At 45.3% G+C, this 16,709-nt stretch overlaps 1 protein-coding gene across 1 annotated transcript in view; it reads left to right on the forward strand.

The window, feature by feature from the left end:
- Nucleotides 1–513: 513 nt before the first annotated feature.
- Nucleotides 514–16,709, forward strand: part of dusp8a (dual specificity phosphatase 8a) — a 34,325-nt gene continuing 18,129 nt past the window's right edge. The window contains exons 1-2 of the mRNA XM_070907698.1: nucleotides 514–750; nucleotides 10,289–10,427. Coding sequence (XP_070763799.1) covers nucleotides 514–750; nucleotides 10,289–10,427 — 376 coding nt within the window. The remainder of the gene's footprint in view (nucleotides 751–10,288; nucleotides 10,428–16,709) is intronic.

A 16,709-nucleotide genomic window follows, 5' to 3' on the forward strand; every position in this document is an offset into this window, starting at 1 on the left:
TTTAATATTGAAGGTGCTCAAAGTCTGCCAAGAAAAGATAATACAAGTGCATAAAAATACAATGTGCACTTGACTGTGGTTTGGAAATTAATGCGAAAACAATCAGTCAGTCATTGTCGCTTTGTAGCAGTGGGGTTTGAATGATTTTATTTGTTGCGCTGGCATGAGTGGACTGAAGCTCAGGATGAGAGGTGATCATGCCCTTGACGTCATCAGCATCTCCAAACTGACAGTGGCAGTTTTGAATGTCACTGCTGGCTGATAATAGCATTGAAATAAACCATTGAACACCATGCTTTCTTACACCAGTGTGCTTCTTTTCTAACTGTACATTTTCTCCTCTTTTTCAGGCACCATGGATCTCTCAGCGCCTGCTCCAGTGGTAGCCCTCCTCCACTGACCTCACCTCCTCCTCATCTCTTCCTCCACCTTTCCCTCGCTCATCTTCCCCTCTTCCTCCACGCCCCGTCCTTTGCAACCTCACGTCTGTGATCACTCCGCCCCTCCTACATCATGGCAGGGGAGAAAGGGCCGACCAAGCGAAGCGCCATGGACATCAAGCGCCTGGCGAGCCTCATCCAGAGAGGAACGGGCCGTTTGCTGGTGATTGACAGCCGGACGTTTTCTGAGTACAATGCGTCGCACGTGCAAGGCGCGGTCAACGTCTGCTGCTCCAAGCTGGTGAAGAGGCGACTGCAGCAGGACAAGGTGTCTGTCACTGAGCTGCTGCAACCCAACGGAAAGGTCAAGGTGAGTTGAAGCTCAGCAGACCTGACAGTTGGAGCTTTTTGGGTAGTAGGCTGTGATGCAAGTGATTAGAGAGAGCCTTTCCTTCAAGTGCCAGACTGGATTCAAAGCGCCTGTGTGGCAAGCTTCCACCTTGCTGATAAGGGCGAGACACTGGATCCCTACCACCTTGATAATCCAGCACATAATCCCTGTAAAACGGTGAATTGTTGTTTTTACATGTCGTGATGAAATGTTGTGCATACAAAGAAAAACCTAGTGACTCTTCTTGCAAATTAGGAAGAGGGTTGGGAGTTGAAATACAGTACAGTGCAGTGGGACAAGTCAGCATAAACTTGCTTGTTTCGGCAGAAGCAGCACAGGAATGCAAAACATGATTACAACAGAGACTTCTGTGACAAAATATCCAGTTGAGGAATTCTTTGTTTGAATTAACAAAGAGGAAATATGTAGGTCTACAGCTCTTATTCGAGGGTTAAAGTTTAGGGTATACTCTTTACTGTAGTTGTAAAGCAATGTTGTGTGTGTCATGTATGTAAGAGAGGAAGTACAGCATACGTTCTTTGTTATTCAGAGATACAGTAGATGCAACAAATTGTGATACCAGGAGCAAAGACTTTTCTTCAACCAGTGATCTCAGATTCAAGTTCCCATGTCAACAATTGTTCCCCCGGCTGAAGTGTCCTTGAGCAAGACACGGACTCCCTAACATTTCCATTGGTTTCCCCGAACATTTCCAGCAGCGCGACCCATGTACCGCTGTGGTTCTAGACTGGCCTCCTCTGTGTTAGCCCAAGCCTGCACCACATCAGTGGGCACTATATTTGGCGTACTGTAGGTTTGTTGCTTATCAGTGGCCCTGAAATCGGATCCTCGCATTTTCCATGACTTCTATTCCGAATATGACAGCCTTTTTTTTTTCCATGGCCTGTCCACCCGTGGCACGCTAACTCCTGTATTTTTAGTCACTGTGTGAAACTGAAGGAACTCTGAGAGGGGAAACCTAAGCGGGGGGGGGGGGGGTACATGGGGGTGAAGTTTGTGTGTTTCATGTGTGGGATGTGTTTTGTGTCCTCATGTAGTTTGCATGTGCATACATAACCCAATAGTTTTTACGCAACTGGACAAACACATTAACTGCACAGTTAATGTGTTTGTCCTCTTCCTGGCTGCACTCGTTCTCCAAATGTTAATTTTAGTTATTTATTCACTTTTAACCACGCCCAATACCATAAAAAGTTGATTCACAGAGGCCGATGACACATAAGAGGTGATTGAAATGTTTTTCTTAGGTGTGACACATTGGGTTTGAATGGCAGTCCATGAAATGCTCTTGCTTTTGTTTTTGTTATTTTACTTCCTGGTTGCCAGGAGCAGGTCGGAGAGTCCTGACCTGTAATGCATCTCAGTCTGTTGAACCTACTTATGAATGTGATTTATGCCCTGCTCCCATTTTATGCCCTATGGATACTGTATCAGACCTGGAGGTGTAGCGAACAAACTGACTCTGTATTTCCATTTGGTACACAGCTAGAGAACTTTAATCGGGCAAATAATTACACATTATTGCTTTAGATTATTGCTTTGCTGCTCCTGTTGGATTACAGTTAACGCTTGTAGGTGACTGACACTTTCCTCATGGTCAGATGGTAAAATGGAGGAGAACTGTGAATTACTGTTACTTTCTCAAGTCAAATGACCTTCAGTTCAGCTAATAGCGCCTGCATAATTGGTACATTGGCCGAGAGTCCCTACGTGCCTGCTGTTTCTCACTGACTCTCTGTTATACCAATTAGTTTTAATTCAGCTTTATTGCGAGAGCTTCTGGCAGTGAAACCCACATGCCTTCCTTCTCACTCAAAATGTACCACTATTAACTGGACAAGGATCTTGTATAACACCTCTTGTATTAGTGCATTCTGCCAGTCGGAGTTACATGTACCTGGATATAAAAGAAGCTGCTGAGCCTGAAGGCCACACGGGAGATCCTGCATCTAAGAGTGTGTGATTCATCCCGACCAAAAGATCCAGTTTTGCTCAGATAATGGTTTTGTTTCGGGTTGTGATGATGCATGACCTAGTCTTGCAGTCTACGGATTTAGGCAGAAAAAAAAGAAAAAACAAGAACAAAAGAAAAGCTGGAGAGGTTGAAAAAGCTGAAGCTGGAGAGCTGAAGAGTGTGAGAGGTTTTGGGTCTAGTCAGACTCAGAGTTTCATTACTTTCATCAGTGCTGCAAGCTTGAGTGTGTTTCTGTGCTGTTGGGTCCATCTCTGTGTGAGGCCCTGTGGTTGGCAGGACTCACACTGTGGCACCCCACCGAGCCATGCTTCCTCCTGATTTCTCTCACTTTCAATCTCATGACAGCTCTGTCTGTCTGTCTCCCACAACCACAGCCTGCAGCTCCCCACACCGACCCGTTCCTTCATCATTTATTCCTTTTTCCTCTCTTCTTCCTCTCCCTATCTGCTGTTGCCCCATGGCTGGTTTGTTATTATCCATTCCCCACCCCCAGTAAAGAGGATAAGGCTTGCGATTAATGCTAGGCTGGATAAAGCTGGAACTAGCCGTGTGAGAGAGGAGGGCCTGACGGACCCAGACTCTTTTGTTATTGGCTAAGCATGACATCATCCCTTTTGTGCGGCCACTGGCAGGCCGCGGGCTGGGCACGTGCAGACTGGCTGTGTGGTGTTAAAGCCGGCTCCCAGCTAACCCCTCACACGCACACACACACACACACACACCATCGTCTCTACCCCCCACATGGCTCTGAGCATCGCCAGGAGCTGCCTCAGCCAGCCAAGACAGCAAAGGACACCATTGTGGCTCTTTGTTGGGGAAGTGAATGCAGGAAGCGGGAGAGCAGCACTGAGGGTATTCATGGATGGGCTGCTGCCTCCGCCTCCTCCCCGGCTGCCTCCCGCCTCACATCCCATTGAGCACTAATAGCCTGCATCCCCCAAGGCGCTGCACTCACCCTCTTTCATAGGAGCTCCCAACGCTTCAGTTAACTGAAAATGGTGTCCTCTTTCTTCTCCCTTTCACATCCCATCCCTTCATAACCTCTTTATAATGCTCTCTATTAATGTAGGTCAGAGAGAGCTGGATACAGTAGGTTAGGTGGTGGTGGACCTCTGCTGGGAGAGGGATGGCACAGGCTTAGTCGAGAATGGGGCTTCCTCGTGCCTCTTCTGACTGGCTGGAGGGCAGACGGCTGGTTTCTTGGCTTAAGTCTGGCTAATCCCTGCTGCTGTGATGGGGACAGTCGGCCAGGCAGGCCTGACAGATGGACCAGAGGTTTTCACTACCAGCAGCCAGTCTGGGGAAGCACCCATGCTCCTGTATGCAGGCATGGAGGCGAGACCTCTGATGAATGGGACCAATGAAGTAGTAGAGAGGGTTAGACAGCAGCCTACTCACAGAGGCAGACGTGAGTGTGGTGGAACTTAAATATTTATAACCACAAGCATGGTTCAGTTTGTTTTGTAGTTTTTGTGGCCAAAGACACTAATATATGGTTTTATTTATATATTAGTGAACCATGCTTGTGGTTATAAATATTTAACATATATATACATATATATATATATATATATATATATATATATATATATATATGTGTGTGTGGTATAGAGATTTTAAATTTTGGGAAAACATCGACCCTATCCTAGAATCAGTACTGGGAAAGATAAAGTTGGATCGGTGCATCCCTATTTCCTAGTTGAGGACTGATCTCTTTGACAATTTACTAAAAAAGTTAGTAATCGTCAGAAAATTAACCAATAATGTTTTTGAAAAAAAACATAGTGCTTTTGGTAATTTATCAAGAAAAAAATGGCAAACATGTGTTTGTGTCAAGCTCTGTAAATGTGATGATTTGCTGCTTCTCTCTATTTTGTCAAATTGTAAAGTGAGTACTTTTGATTTCTGTGCTGTTGGTCAGAATAAAAGAGCAATTTGAGTTCATCAACAAGGGAAACTGAGGGAAATTGTGACAGGCATTTTGAACAATCTTATGTTGTTTTTGTAAACTAAAAGATTCATTGAAAAGATAATCGGCATATTAATAGATAAGAAAGATGATTGTTAGTTGCAGCCATACTTATACTTTGCCAGTCAGACCTTTGTGACAGTTGAATAGCTCTTATAGTTAGTTAGTTAGTTAATTATTTGCTCTGTTGTTTACACCTGTAATTACACTCTAGTATGTCCTCAAGTGTTGTGATACCAACTTACTAGTCATGACAATGAACAGTAGCCCAATTATTGCTCTTGGCTATAATGTCCACGTAGCACTAAAGAGAGCCAGGCGATGGGTCTGTGATCTGTGGTCTGGGAGGACTGGCTGAGTGCCCTGCTGCCTAGCAAGGGGGGAGACTGCACGTAACCAACTAATGCATTTATGCAATGAAGAAGATCTCCATCAATTCCACTTATGATGCACCATATGCTGTGTTTATTCTCCCTGGAAGGGTGCTGGCTGTAATGATACATGAATTTCAAGTGTCAGACACAGGGCAAAGACACTGGCAATGTTTTTTAGAAAACACCGTGCAGTAATGTTTTACTGGACACAGAAGTTTCCAGTAACTACAGCACAGCATTTCAAAATGAAGGACAACACATGAGTGTTTCATGTGTCATCCGCCTTGACAGAAGCAGAAGAACGGAGAACTCGGTTGATGACTCACTGTGTGGATTGTTTCCCAGATTACCCAGAGGGCAAACTCAGGGAATTTTTTTGTATGTTTCATTCACATTTTTCCTTTTTGCCAAGTTCAAACAAAGATGCTGTAGCTGGCAGCGGTTTTTCTACAGAGCAGGATATGTCATGTGTGCTTTGATGAGGTCATGGCATGAATCATTGTTTGCTTTAAAGATCCTAATGTTTGACATAGACACACACTTGCATGCTGTATGGAGTTTCAGACATAACCTCCTGCACCATGAAGTAGGAGCAAAAATGTATTTTTAATTCATGGATCTAAACTGAAAGATGGAGGGAATGGTTCAGAGATGATTTGCAGCTATGAAATGTGGCTTTCATTATATACAAAGTATGGATGGTGTGGTATAACCGGATCTACAGCATGCATGTGCTCTTTATAGACTACAATTTAGTGTGTGTGTGTGTGTGTGTGTGTGTGTGTGAGACAGAGAGGGAGATATAGACAGACAAATTGTGTATTGAAAATGTCTAGTGGCATTACTTGCATCTGAATGTGTAACCTACAGTATGTGGGACCTGGTGTGCATATGTATGTGTGTGTGTGTGTGTTTAAAGGTGCTCTGACATTCAGCGGTGTGAGGGTGTGACCAGATCAGGTGACCACATCTCTGAACTGATCAGTGATGACCTCACGCTGCACAGGCACAGAAACATCAGGGACTTTCACCACCTTGCCACATATTCACATCCTTGTATGAAACACACACACACACACAGACTTTGCTGTACTTTCGAGGACTTTACACCAATAATATTAATTCCCTAACCTAAACCTGTCGCCTTAACCCATAACTCTAAACTACTTTGTATTTGGTCCTCACAAGGGTAGAAGCACAGGGACTCCGTGACACACATCACACCTACACAAGCATACATGGAAGTGGCAGCTGCCGGTGCCAGTCAATGACATCACATCAGCCCCGGGGTGGTGTCTTTACAGCAGCGAGTGGTATATATGTCTGCCTGTTGCAGCAGGTCCTCTATTAGTATGTAATGTACTGTATGTAGCATCAGGTGTTGTATGTTTTGGGAGTGCCTAACCATGAAGCCGGTTTGTAGCCACATTGACATAATAAGCCAAGTAAGGATGTGCCTACAAATCAAGCAATAATGAGTGAATGAAAGACTGATATGTACAGTACTTTCTGCAGTTGATTGATTGATAGAAGTGCACAAGGTTTAAATCTTGCACACAGTGCCATCTTGTGCCATCAAAATGCACAGTGTGTTTTATTCTCCGGTGTCGACCCCACACAGCTTTACATTCACAGTCCGAGCTGAAAAGCACTGTTAGTTTAGGCGAGTTCATACTGCAGGGACATCCCAGAGAGGACTCGCTGAGAGGACCCGGACTGCACTTCAGGAATGTGGGGCCATTTTTAGACTGTTTGTGCTGATGTTGTGTCACAGGCCAGTTCACACACAAACACGCATACTGTCCCGCTCAGCGCTGACCTTGTCGTTGGTCAGTAGCACTGCTGAGGTCAGGGGAAACCATGTTTCACTTTCTTACACAAGCACTTACCGTACGCCGGCGGCTGTTTCCACAATTCCACAGATATCCTTTGTGTTCCCAAGCTACCCGTCATCTATGTTTAATGGTGTGTGTGTGTGTTTGTGTGTGTCTGTGTGTGTCTGTGTGTGTGTACAGACTGTCCCTCGCAGCCCTTTTCTCCCACGCCTTTTATATTTTATAACACAGGGTCAGTAAGAGACTTCTGTTTCTTGCCCAACACCTTCATTCTTTCTCCTTTACGCTCTCATTTTCTCTTTTTTCTCATCTTCTCTGTCTCTTGCTTTCCTTACTATCTCTTGCTCTCTTTCTTTCTGTCTCCATCTGCAAGTGACGGAAGAAAAATATGCTCTCCCCATGTGACCAATCCTGTTTATGTCCTGCGGGGTGCCAGCCTTCAGATCCTTTAGAGAAAGCTGGGGTGCAGCACGATCGTAGCATTTGGTCTGCCAGTGCCACCTTCTGTCCCTCCCTGCAGCCTCCTCCTCCCTCTTATCCCTCTCTCTACATCTCACCGTCCTCCTACCTCAACTTTTCCCTCTGATCCCCTTCTTGGGCTTCCTTTCCCCCTTCTTCCTCCCTTATATCTTCCTGGTTTTCCCCCCTACTTTTTACCTCTCTTTCCGTGGCCCGTCTTTTCTCCGAGTCTCTGCCAGTGGCATTCCTTGTTTACCTGCAGTGTGCATGCATCAGAGCGCCTGAGCCAGTACAGTAGTAGTAGTGATGCTGTAGCACTGCAGAGGGATGAGAGATCTGTACCATTGCTGCAGTCTGACAGCCAGCCCCGTGCTCCCTCGGGTCGTTGACCTCTAACACTGCAGCAAACTCTATGCATATCACATACTGAGCTGGAGATGTAGCTTTATCATTTAAGCAGAATCTAAAGTATAGCCGATGTCTTACTATTTCTACTATCATTCATACGCTTATATCAAATATAGAGGCTGCTGTTTTTTCCTTACTTGCAGGGATCACTTTCAAATGGGATGAGTGGAGGTGTAATTTCATCCTCTTAGCTGAAACTCTGAATGAATCTTCCACATTTACTATGGATTATGTGAAAAATACAGATGACAACTGTCTGTTAACTCTGTCCTTTCCTGCTGAATTTGAATATTCATCTGCCTTTTGTAACATGACATCAACACATCTTTATAAACCCTGTAAAGAACCTCAAGGAAGTGCTAGTTACTAAATACAGATTTAGATAGTAGGTCTGTCTGCATATTGAGGAAAAATACTTAGTAGTACAGAATAGTTTAACAGACAGCATACACAGAAGACATGTAGTACATGTAGTACACATATTGTGAACAGGGATCAGTGACTCACTGCTTGTCCGACAGTAACAGACTGACTAGCAATTCTATTTTTACTGCAGCACTAATTTTATGTTTTCGTCTTAGAAGTGAAACCTTTTGCAACGTGCAGCTGACAAACAAGACTGTTGAATATGCTGTACAGGGTGTGTGTGTGTGTGTGTGTGTGTGTGTGTGTGTGTGTGTGTGTGTGTGTGTGTGTGTGTGTGTGTGTGTGTGTGTGTGTGTGCTGTGCATGTATGCATAGTTAAAGGCCTGTAATCCTCGGTCGTTCAGATCAGGCTCCCAAATTAGATCTGATCCCATTAGGATTATTAGCCAAAATGATCCAGGGTTAGTAAAGATGGAGGTTGTAGGAGGATTTAACACAAAGAAAGAGAGGCTTGAAGATGAACATGTGAGAAGGAAAAATAACAGATAAATGAGTGCTATGGACAGATAAAGACTAAAGTGAGGAAACATTGGGTAAACACTGTGTATTTTAGATTTGTAGCACTGCATTGACGCCTTTCACTGACAAATTCATTCTAACAGGGGAGGTTATGATATGTCTTTATTTTATAGTCGACAGTACAGAAATAACAGAAAACATGGGGATACAATAATCTAACCAGTGAACAGATAAAACTTTGAAGACATTAGTAGTAACCTCTTAATAGATGTGTCACCAAAATAGAGAGTTACTTGTTACCAGACTTCAGGGACTGACCTTGTCCTGTCTAAATCACCTGCATGGCTGTCTGCCCAGGCGCTGTGCTCCAGCTGCTCTGCAAGCAGAAACATAATCAGGCACACTGTAGCTGCATATACCATGAGCTGTCGTCACTAGTGTGCCCTTCAGCATACGGGATGGGTGGCACGCTTAGAGAAAGTGCAGTTCTGCCTGGAAGCTAGTAGCTCTTCAATGGCACACCGTAGATGAGGATGGTGCACTGTGCGTTCACGTAAACAAAGAAATGTCTCATCCTCGTCCCTTCCATCTTCTGTTTCTCCCCCTGCCTCTTTTTTCTCGCCTCAATTTCCTCTCCTTCCCTTCATTTCCTCTTGCATCTCTCCCCATCTCGTCTCTCTGCCCCGCTTCTCCACTACCCCCACCCTCTTCATCCCTCTCTTCCGCTCTCCTGCCTTCCTCCTCCCTCTCCCCTCTCCTGTCCAGTGGCGGTTCAATGATGCAATGATTCATAGCTGCAGTAGGCGCTCCCTGATGGTCACATGACCAAAGCCTGCCTGACAACATGGGGAACAACACACAGCCTGGCTGGTGTGTGTGTGTGCAGGCACATGCTCACACACACAGGCATCACACCGACGCATGCTCATACTCTCTCATCTTTCTCACAATCTGATACAAACAGCATCACACTGATGCACTGATGGATGTACACACCCAACGCAACGTATGCAGCTTTTATGATTTGACTGATATTACCTCCCATTACAGCAAACAACCGTCTCAGCAGTATCTGAGCAGTAAATATTCCAGTCACAGTTTCACAGCGCAACACTCAGCCCTAATGCATTATTCATAATCCTACGCTTCATCCTCATAACCTCATAACTAACTCTAGAATCACCTGTAGTTCATCCTGCTTACTGCTGCAGTCACTGGCATCGATGAAGCCAGTGTTTATTGTCATAACTCCCAGTGGTGTGTTTGTGAGTTCATTTTGTTTTCCTTATCACTGCTTCCCGGTGTATTGCAGGGCAGCAGAAGTGTTTGGGGAAACTGTCCCAGGGTCAGACAGTTGCAGCAGCTAATGTGTATTTAATGTCAGATTGTAAAATAAGATATTAGAAATATATATGTTTAATACACAGTACTGTCCTGTACGTGTGTGTATCCCAAACGCAAATTACACTGTCCAACATGCCACTTAGATTCTTATAATTCCAGTCATATCAACTAACTCTGTCATCCTTGTTGGTATTAGCATTAAAAATCACCTCTCTTCTCTTCCTTGTTGTTTATCAACTCTGTGCAGGTGGAGCTGGGCAGGAAGCAGGAAGTGGTGGTTTATGACCAGAGTTCCAAAGAGGCGGGGCACCTGTCCAAAGACGGCTTTGTGCACATCCTCATGGGAAAGTTGGAGAGCACCTTCCACAAAGTCTCCCTGCTCACTGGTATGCGAGTGTGTAAGAGCAGTGTGATGATGGGTGGTGTTGTTTTTCTTTTTTGTATGTGAACAAAAGATGTTCTCCCTGATCCAGAGAGGACATTTCCATCTACATGCCTTTGTCTCTATTTGTTACCCACTTCCTATTGTACAGATGTGCCTCACCTCGCCACTCCTGCTTGATTTGAGTAGTTTGTCGTTCCACCGTTTGGTCAGCAGATGTCACTGCTGAGCACAGCAAGTGTTCATCTCCTCAGTCACATTGTACTAGTTGTTCCTCATTTCTTAACTGGCAGTGATCAGACATTCACAGGTCCAAAGGTGTATGTGGAGGTAGAAAGGAGAGGAGGAAGTATGAAAGCATGCTGCCTGGATACAAAGCCTCTCTGATGACTCTTTGATGTTTAAGCTTCGCTGGAGTCGTTCTCTTACCCAGCATCACTGAAATAAATCTGAAGCTTAACTTCAATCCTCTGGCCTTATTTACCACAGTTATTATCCTGTCATAGTGTCCACTAAGCACACTAAGACTTATAATTGAGCCCCAGCAAGACTGTTAATAGCCTCGTTGAGTTAATAACATCTCGATTGCGGTGGCTGCAGCTTTTTAAGGGACGACATTACGCACACACATCCACCAGCAGAGGCTTACGAATCCGTCCCCAATGTGTCAGCGCAGAAAGGAGAGCGTAATCGGCCTCAGTCAGGATTGGAAATGAGCGGGCAGAGGCATGCTGCTCGGGCAAATCTCGTCTCTCTTCACTGCATCCCCGCATCCTCATTCTTCTTCTCCTCCTCTCAGTTCTCTCCCTCCGCTGGGAGATTAGCGCTTTTTCCTGAGTCATTCATACATGCTGAGGATTGCCTCAAAGCACCCGGGCTCCACAATTAGTCACAGAGATGTACTAAGCACATGCTTAAGCTGGGCACACCCGCATACACTGTATACACACACTCACAACCATGTTCGATATCACACACACTTGCCGATTGTCTCTGAAAGCCAGGATTTCTCCTCCTCAGCTTTTTTTTGATCAGACATCATACCCGTCTTAATGAAAGACCCCTTGTCAGCGATTCCCTCCTCTTCTTTATCAGTCTCCTCCGCTCACTCTCGCTACGTATCTTCAGGAGGGAAAAAAAGAGGAATCACACTTCTTCCATTTCTGTCCGCTTTTCTGCTGTTTCCACGACAACAGTGGCAGAGAATATTCCCCAGCCAATGGCGTTGGCTGTTGTTTGGGTGGTTGTATTATTGGGGTCAGTGGAGCTAGCAGCCTGTGTCTGTGCATACATGATATTCATGCAAGTATGTGGGTGGGCAGATGGGGGGGGGGCGTTGTGTGTACACGTATGCGTGCATGCATTCATGCCTGCATGCATCTGTGCGTGATAACATGTGGATGAGTGCTGCAGGATCTGTTAGTGTATCAAAGTAAGCTGCAGAGATTGCGTGAGAGACAAGAATGGGAATTGGTTGCCAGGGAATTTTTAAGGCTTTTGAACAGTGCTTCTTAAATCATTTTAATTCATGAGACATGATGCTAATTAGGAAATGTAAGGGGAAGACTATTTTAATCATGGGCTTCAGTTCTTTGTACGTTCTTTGTTTTACAATCAACAAAGGCAAGGAGCCCGTGGTCTAAAAGGGGGTCTGTCTTTCTATTTGGGGTGCAAAGAATTTGTGAACGCAGCTTTAGAGCCTGCATCAGTACAAAGTGTGTGTGTGTGTGTGTGTGTGTGTGTGTGTGTGTGACGGAACTGGGGACAACACCAGCCAGCTGACAGCAGAGAGACAAGCAGTGAGCAGGCTCAGAGGTCAGGGGTCATGTTGTATCTTGGTCCTCACACACCAGCCACTTCAAGCATACAAGGATATTATTTTTTACCATTTTACTGTACATTGAATAGGATTTGGGTTGTAGACTATTAAACTAAGTGATTTGAAGACGTCAACATGGGCTCTAGAAAATGTGTCTCTTTTTTCTTCCTTCCTTTTTCTCTTCTTTCCCCTCATTCCTGGCTGTACTTTGCTTTACTACCCCTCTCACATTCTTAAAGATTAAAGGTACTTTAAAGTTGCAAACAGTAATCCTCTCTCTCCCCTTCATTCACTGCCCTCCGTCTCCCCGACCTCCCTCTTCTCCACCTCTTCCCCTGCCCCTCTATTGAACCTCTGATTTATGATGCTAATAATTCCTGCGATGACTTCATATCTGACTGACGACTTATTTTCAGCCTCTCGTTTGCAGACCACACACACATACACGTGCACAGTACACACCGTAACATTGCTGCAAATCAAGCGAGGGGTAATGCGGGTGGGAGGGAGGGTCAGATAGAGAGATGAAAAGAAAATAACCCATAAATGGGATGGACAGGGTGAATAAAAGAATAATTACTGAGCTTGCTGTCTGGGTGGAAGAGGATTTTCTGCCTTAACTGTTACTTACGCAGAAGCTTGCCAAAGTGAGATTAGGGCATAGTTTGCAGAGACACAACGTGGGTTTATGTTTTTCATATTTTAAAGTTAAATTTCAATGGCCTAAACTTTCCATAAACTAGGGGAGAGATGGGAGATTGTCGATAAGCTGCATGAATTACATGTTACACAACCTAAGCGCATGTACTGGGACCATATTGATCTAAAAAACAATTGGTGACTCCTCTTGTGTTTCTCTCCATTCACTAAATAATCAATAACTCAGGCTCAGAAAGCACACCATTTCCTACATGTGGATGATGTCATGGAGCAAGCCCTGTCCCAATAGGGCCATTGTATTTGTGAATGAGACAAGTAATCCGGGTAGCGAATGACTTTCACCCTGTGTTTACTCTGAAATGTATATTCACGCCGGATGTGGTGGCAGTTGGAAAATGTTTATGTGCATATGGGAATGCATGTGTTTGCGCGGGTTGTGTATGTTTGCGTTATTACTTCATCTACCGTGTGAAAGTGTTTGTGAGAAACATGTCTCCCTGAGGACGGCCGTATTTTTACCACAGCAATGATCTCACCCAGTTGGAGCTCAGGCTGATGTGTCTTGCCTTTTTCAGAGTTCTGACTTTGTGTGTGCGTGTGTTTGTGTGTGTGTTTCTTTGTAGAGGAGGAGAACATCGTTCGGTTGGAGCCAGCTGCCTCCCCAGTGGGTCTAAAGTTTGCATGTTTCCCACCAATCTGCAGCACACAGCCAAACCAAAGACAACACTGCCTGCTAGTGTGTAGCTAGGTGGTATGTTCGCTGATGCCAACTGCGTAGCTGTGTCATGCGTCAGATCAGCTCTGATGTGGGCCTGCCAGGATGAAATGTTTTGATGTTGGCCTCTGAACCGCATGTTCTAGTTTTAGCAGAAGAAGCAGCAGAGACAGAATAGAAAGAGAATAACAATCAAAAAGGGAAAAGAGAGGGAGAGAAAAGGAAGTGTGGAATGTGCACTTGTGTTCTGCAGATGAAAAGAGAGTTGGATAATGGTTTTAAGAGGATGGAAGGTGGTGATAAAAATGCATTTTATTCATAGCGCACACGTTTTGTTGAAGTGCTGTAAATAACTGGACATTAGTACAACAGGAAAATAGAACAAATGCATAAAAAAAGACTACAGAAGGAGCTGACAGGAAGCAGAGTTAGATCATGTAAGAGGAAATGAAGGTGTAGGGACAGGGATGCAGGTTGGCAGGTGTGTATTTTCATCCATCTAATGTGTGTGTGTGTGGAGTTTGCAGATGTGCAAGGCTGCTCCTAATCTTCCCTAGCGCCATCTGCCAGTGTTTTTCGCGGGATTTACTAAAGCGTCACACGACTGGGTCAAAGAGATGGAGAGAAAAGGGCCGCACATGGAAATGAGACAGGGATGAGGAGATGACGACACGGGCCAGACACATCGAGAGTCTCTGAAATGGAGAGACTCGGAAGGCAGCATGCACATGACATCTGAGCACAAGCCATTTAAAGACATCTCCATGGGCTCTTGGAAAGTGTGTGGAGCATTTTCAAGTGTTTTCAAACACTTGTAGACCAAATGATTAATCACAAATAAAATCTGCATTGATAAAACTGATAATGAAAACGATTGATGGTTGCAGAACTAGCTGTTCACCAGGTGATATGTCCACAAGATGTGATCCAGATAGTAACATGCTACATTCAGTTAAGTTCTGAGTATTGTACACTGTAAAACTTTCCCCTAGATGCTCACAACTGAGAAACAATTAGACAAAAAAAAAGTGAGACAGAAAATAAAGTATTCAATCTTTTGCTTTCTTTTGGTCAAGTTTTATTGGCAATAGCTTTTCTCAAATCTCTCTGAATAACAGCACACCATGATGGTTAATCTATGGCACATCCTGTAGTATTAATGCGCAGTATGTAACTGGGACACAGTTTTGTTTTTTATAGGTTAGCATGCTGACTCCCACGCTGTCAGCCTGCCAGCTCAATGCAAAAGCACACAGGACGAGACATGGCGATGACATACTGATGAGAGGTATTAGGAGATGAAAGGTGCCTCCCTCTCTCTCTCTCTCTCTCATTTTCTTTCACTCGCTCTCTCTTTCTCTCACACACACTGAAAACACACACAGGAGCTGCTGTGTGCCCCCGAGGCTTTGATGAGATCAGGTTAGGGTGTGACTGCACAGACAGAGGTACAAAGGTCAATTCAGTTATGTGTCATTCTGCTGTGCTATTATACAATGGGGCAGCGGTGGCCCCTGTGTGTGTGTGTGTGTGTGTGTGTGTGTGTGCGTGCGTGCGTGTGTGCATGTGTGTGGATCAGAGAGAAGCTGAAGAAGTGAGGTAATCGTGGGAGGCCGAATCTCACAATGCAGCCGTTCACAGAGGCATTCCAATGAGCTACATAAGGAGGTCTGTTTGTATCAGTGTGTGTGTGTGTGTTTTTGTGTCTGCGCGCATGTCTGCATGAATATGTGCATATGAAGTAGTACATGCACGCGAATGAGGCAATGTTTGAGAGTGCACGTGTGAGAAAAAGAAAAAGACAAAACTGAAGGAGGAGAGCTATTGAGGAGATGAGGTAATACTACTCATTTCATCCTGAATGTGTGTGTTCATGTAGGTCAATGTGTGTGTGTGTGTGTGTGTGTGTGTGTGTGTGTGTGTGTGTGTTTGTGTGTGCGCAAGTGTTCAGTTGGCTACATTTGTGTGCATTAGTGTGTGTGTGTGTGTGTGTGCGTGTGTGTGTGTGTGTGTGTGTGTGTGTGTGTGTGTGTGTGTGGTCGGAGAGCTCATTCAGTGAGACAGGCCATCGTGCTGACCTGCGCTGTGTTCGTCAGCCTCCGTGGAGCTGAAAGTCTTGCTCTATGGTTTCGTCGTCTTATTCTACGTCGTCTTCTTCTTCTGGAGCCCAGTAGGAAGTCTCCACATCCCTTCTGAAGGAGAGAAAGCCACCAGAATCTCGGCCAGAACAAACACACACACACACACACACATGTGCATGCACACCTGCAGAGTTGTAAAGTGCAAGTGCGTGCGGGGTTCTCCGACAGACACGGATCACTAATTTTATGTGATTAGAAACAGCCAAACGCTTTTAGAGAGAGCTGCCAACAGCGCAAACTCAAGTCCTTTTTAGGGCTGGACAGGAACATGAAAATCACCGTAGATACCTGCGTGCTGGAGATCCGGTTGTCGTGATCAATCGAGCTGTGTAAACAAAGTTTGAGGGATATTTGTTCACCACTCTGTGCCTCCAGGTGTGTTGTGATTGGCCACAGTGCAGGTCAGATAGGTCGCACATTCATTGTGGTTGTTTGCCTGAGGGGCCGCGCTCTCCCTTCCTCCCTCCTTTACTTCTTTCCACCTTCTCTGTCATCCCCCTCTCTCCCCGTCTCTCTTAACCTCCTAACCTGCCCTCTCCGCACCTCCTTGCCCCCTTTCTCCCCCTCCATCTGACCCCTTCTCCATTACGCCGTGGGGAGCTCCCGCAGATCAATGATTTCATTGAGAAGGAGCCAGTGGTGCCATTAGGAGGTGAGCTCACCTTCCCCGGGGAGATCGGACACATTATTCTCAATGACCTCGCCTTCCTCTCCACCCCTCCTTGCATCTCTCCCTTCAGCCCCATTACCTCCCCCCCCCCCCATTTCTTCCTCTCTTTTCCCTCCTCTACCTCCTCCCTCTCTCCTCTCTTCTGTTTCACGGTGCTGAGAACAGAGCTCTATTTTTAGGCCCAGACTCCTGCGGTCGTCACATCTGGCGCCAGTGGCCTCGGTGCTCTCACCCTGGCCTGTAGATACACAAACACACACAAGGACACACACACCGGCCCC

Source organism: Enoplosus armatus, chromosome 6, assembly GCF_043641665.1.
Source record: "Enoplosus armatus isolate fEnoArm2 chromosome 6, fEnoArm2.hap1, whole genome shotgun sequence".
Lineage (NCBI taxonomy): Eukaryota > Metazoa > Chordata > Actinopteri > Centrarchiformes > Enoplosidae > Enoplosus > Enoplosus armatus.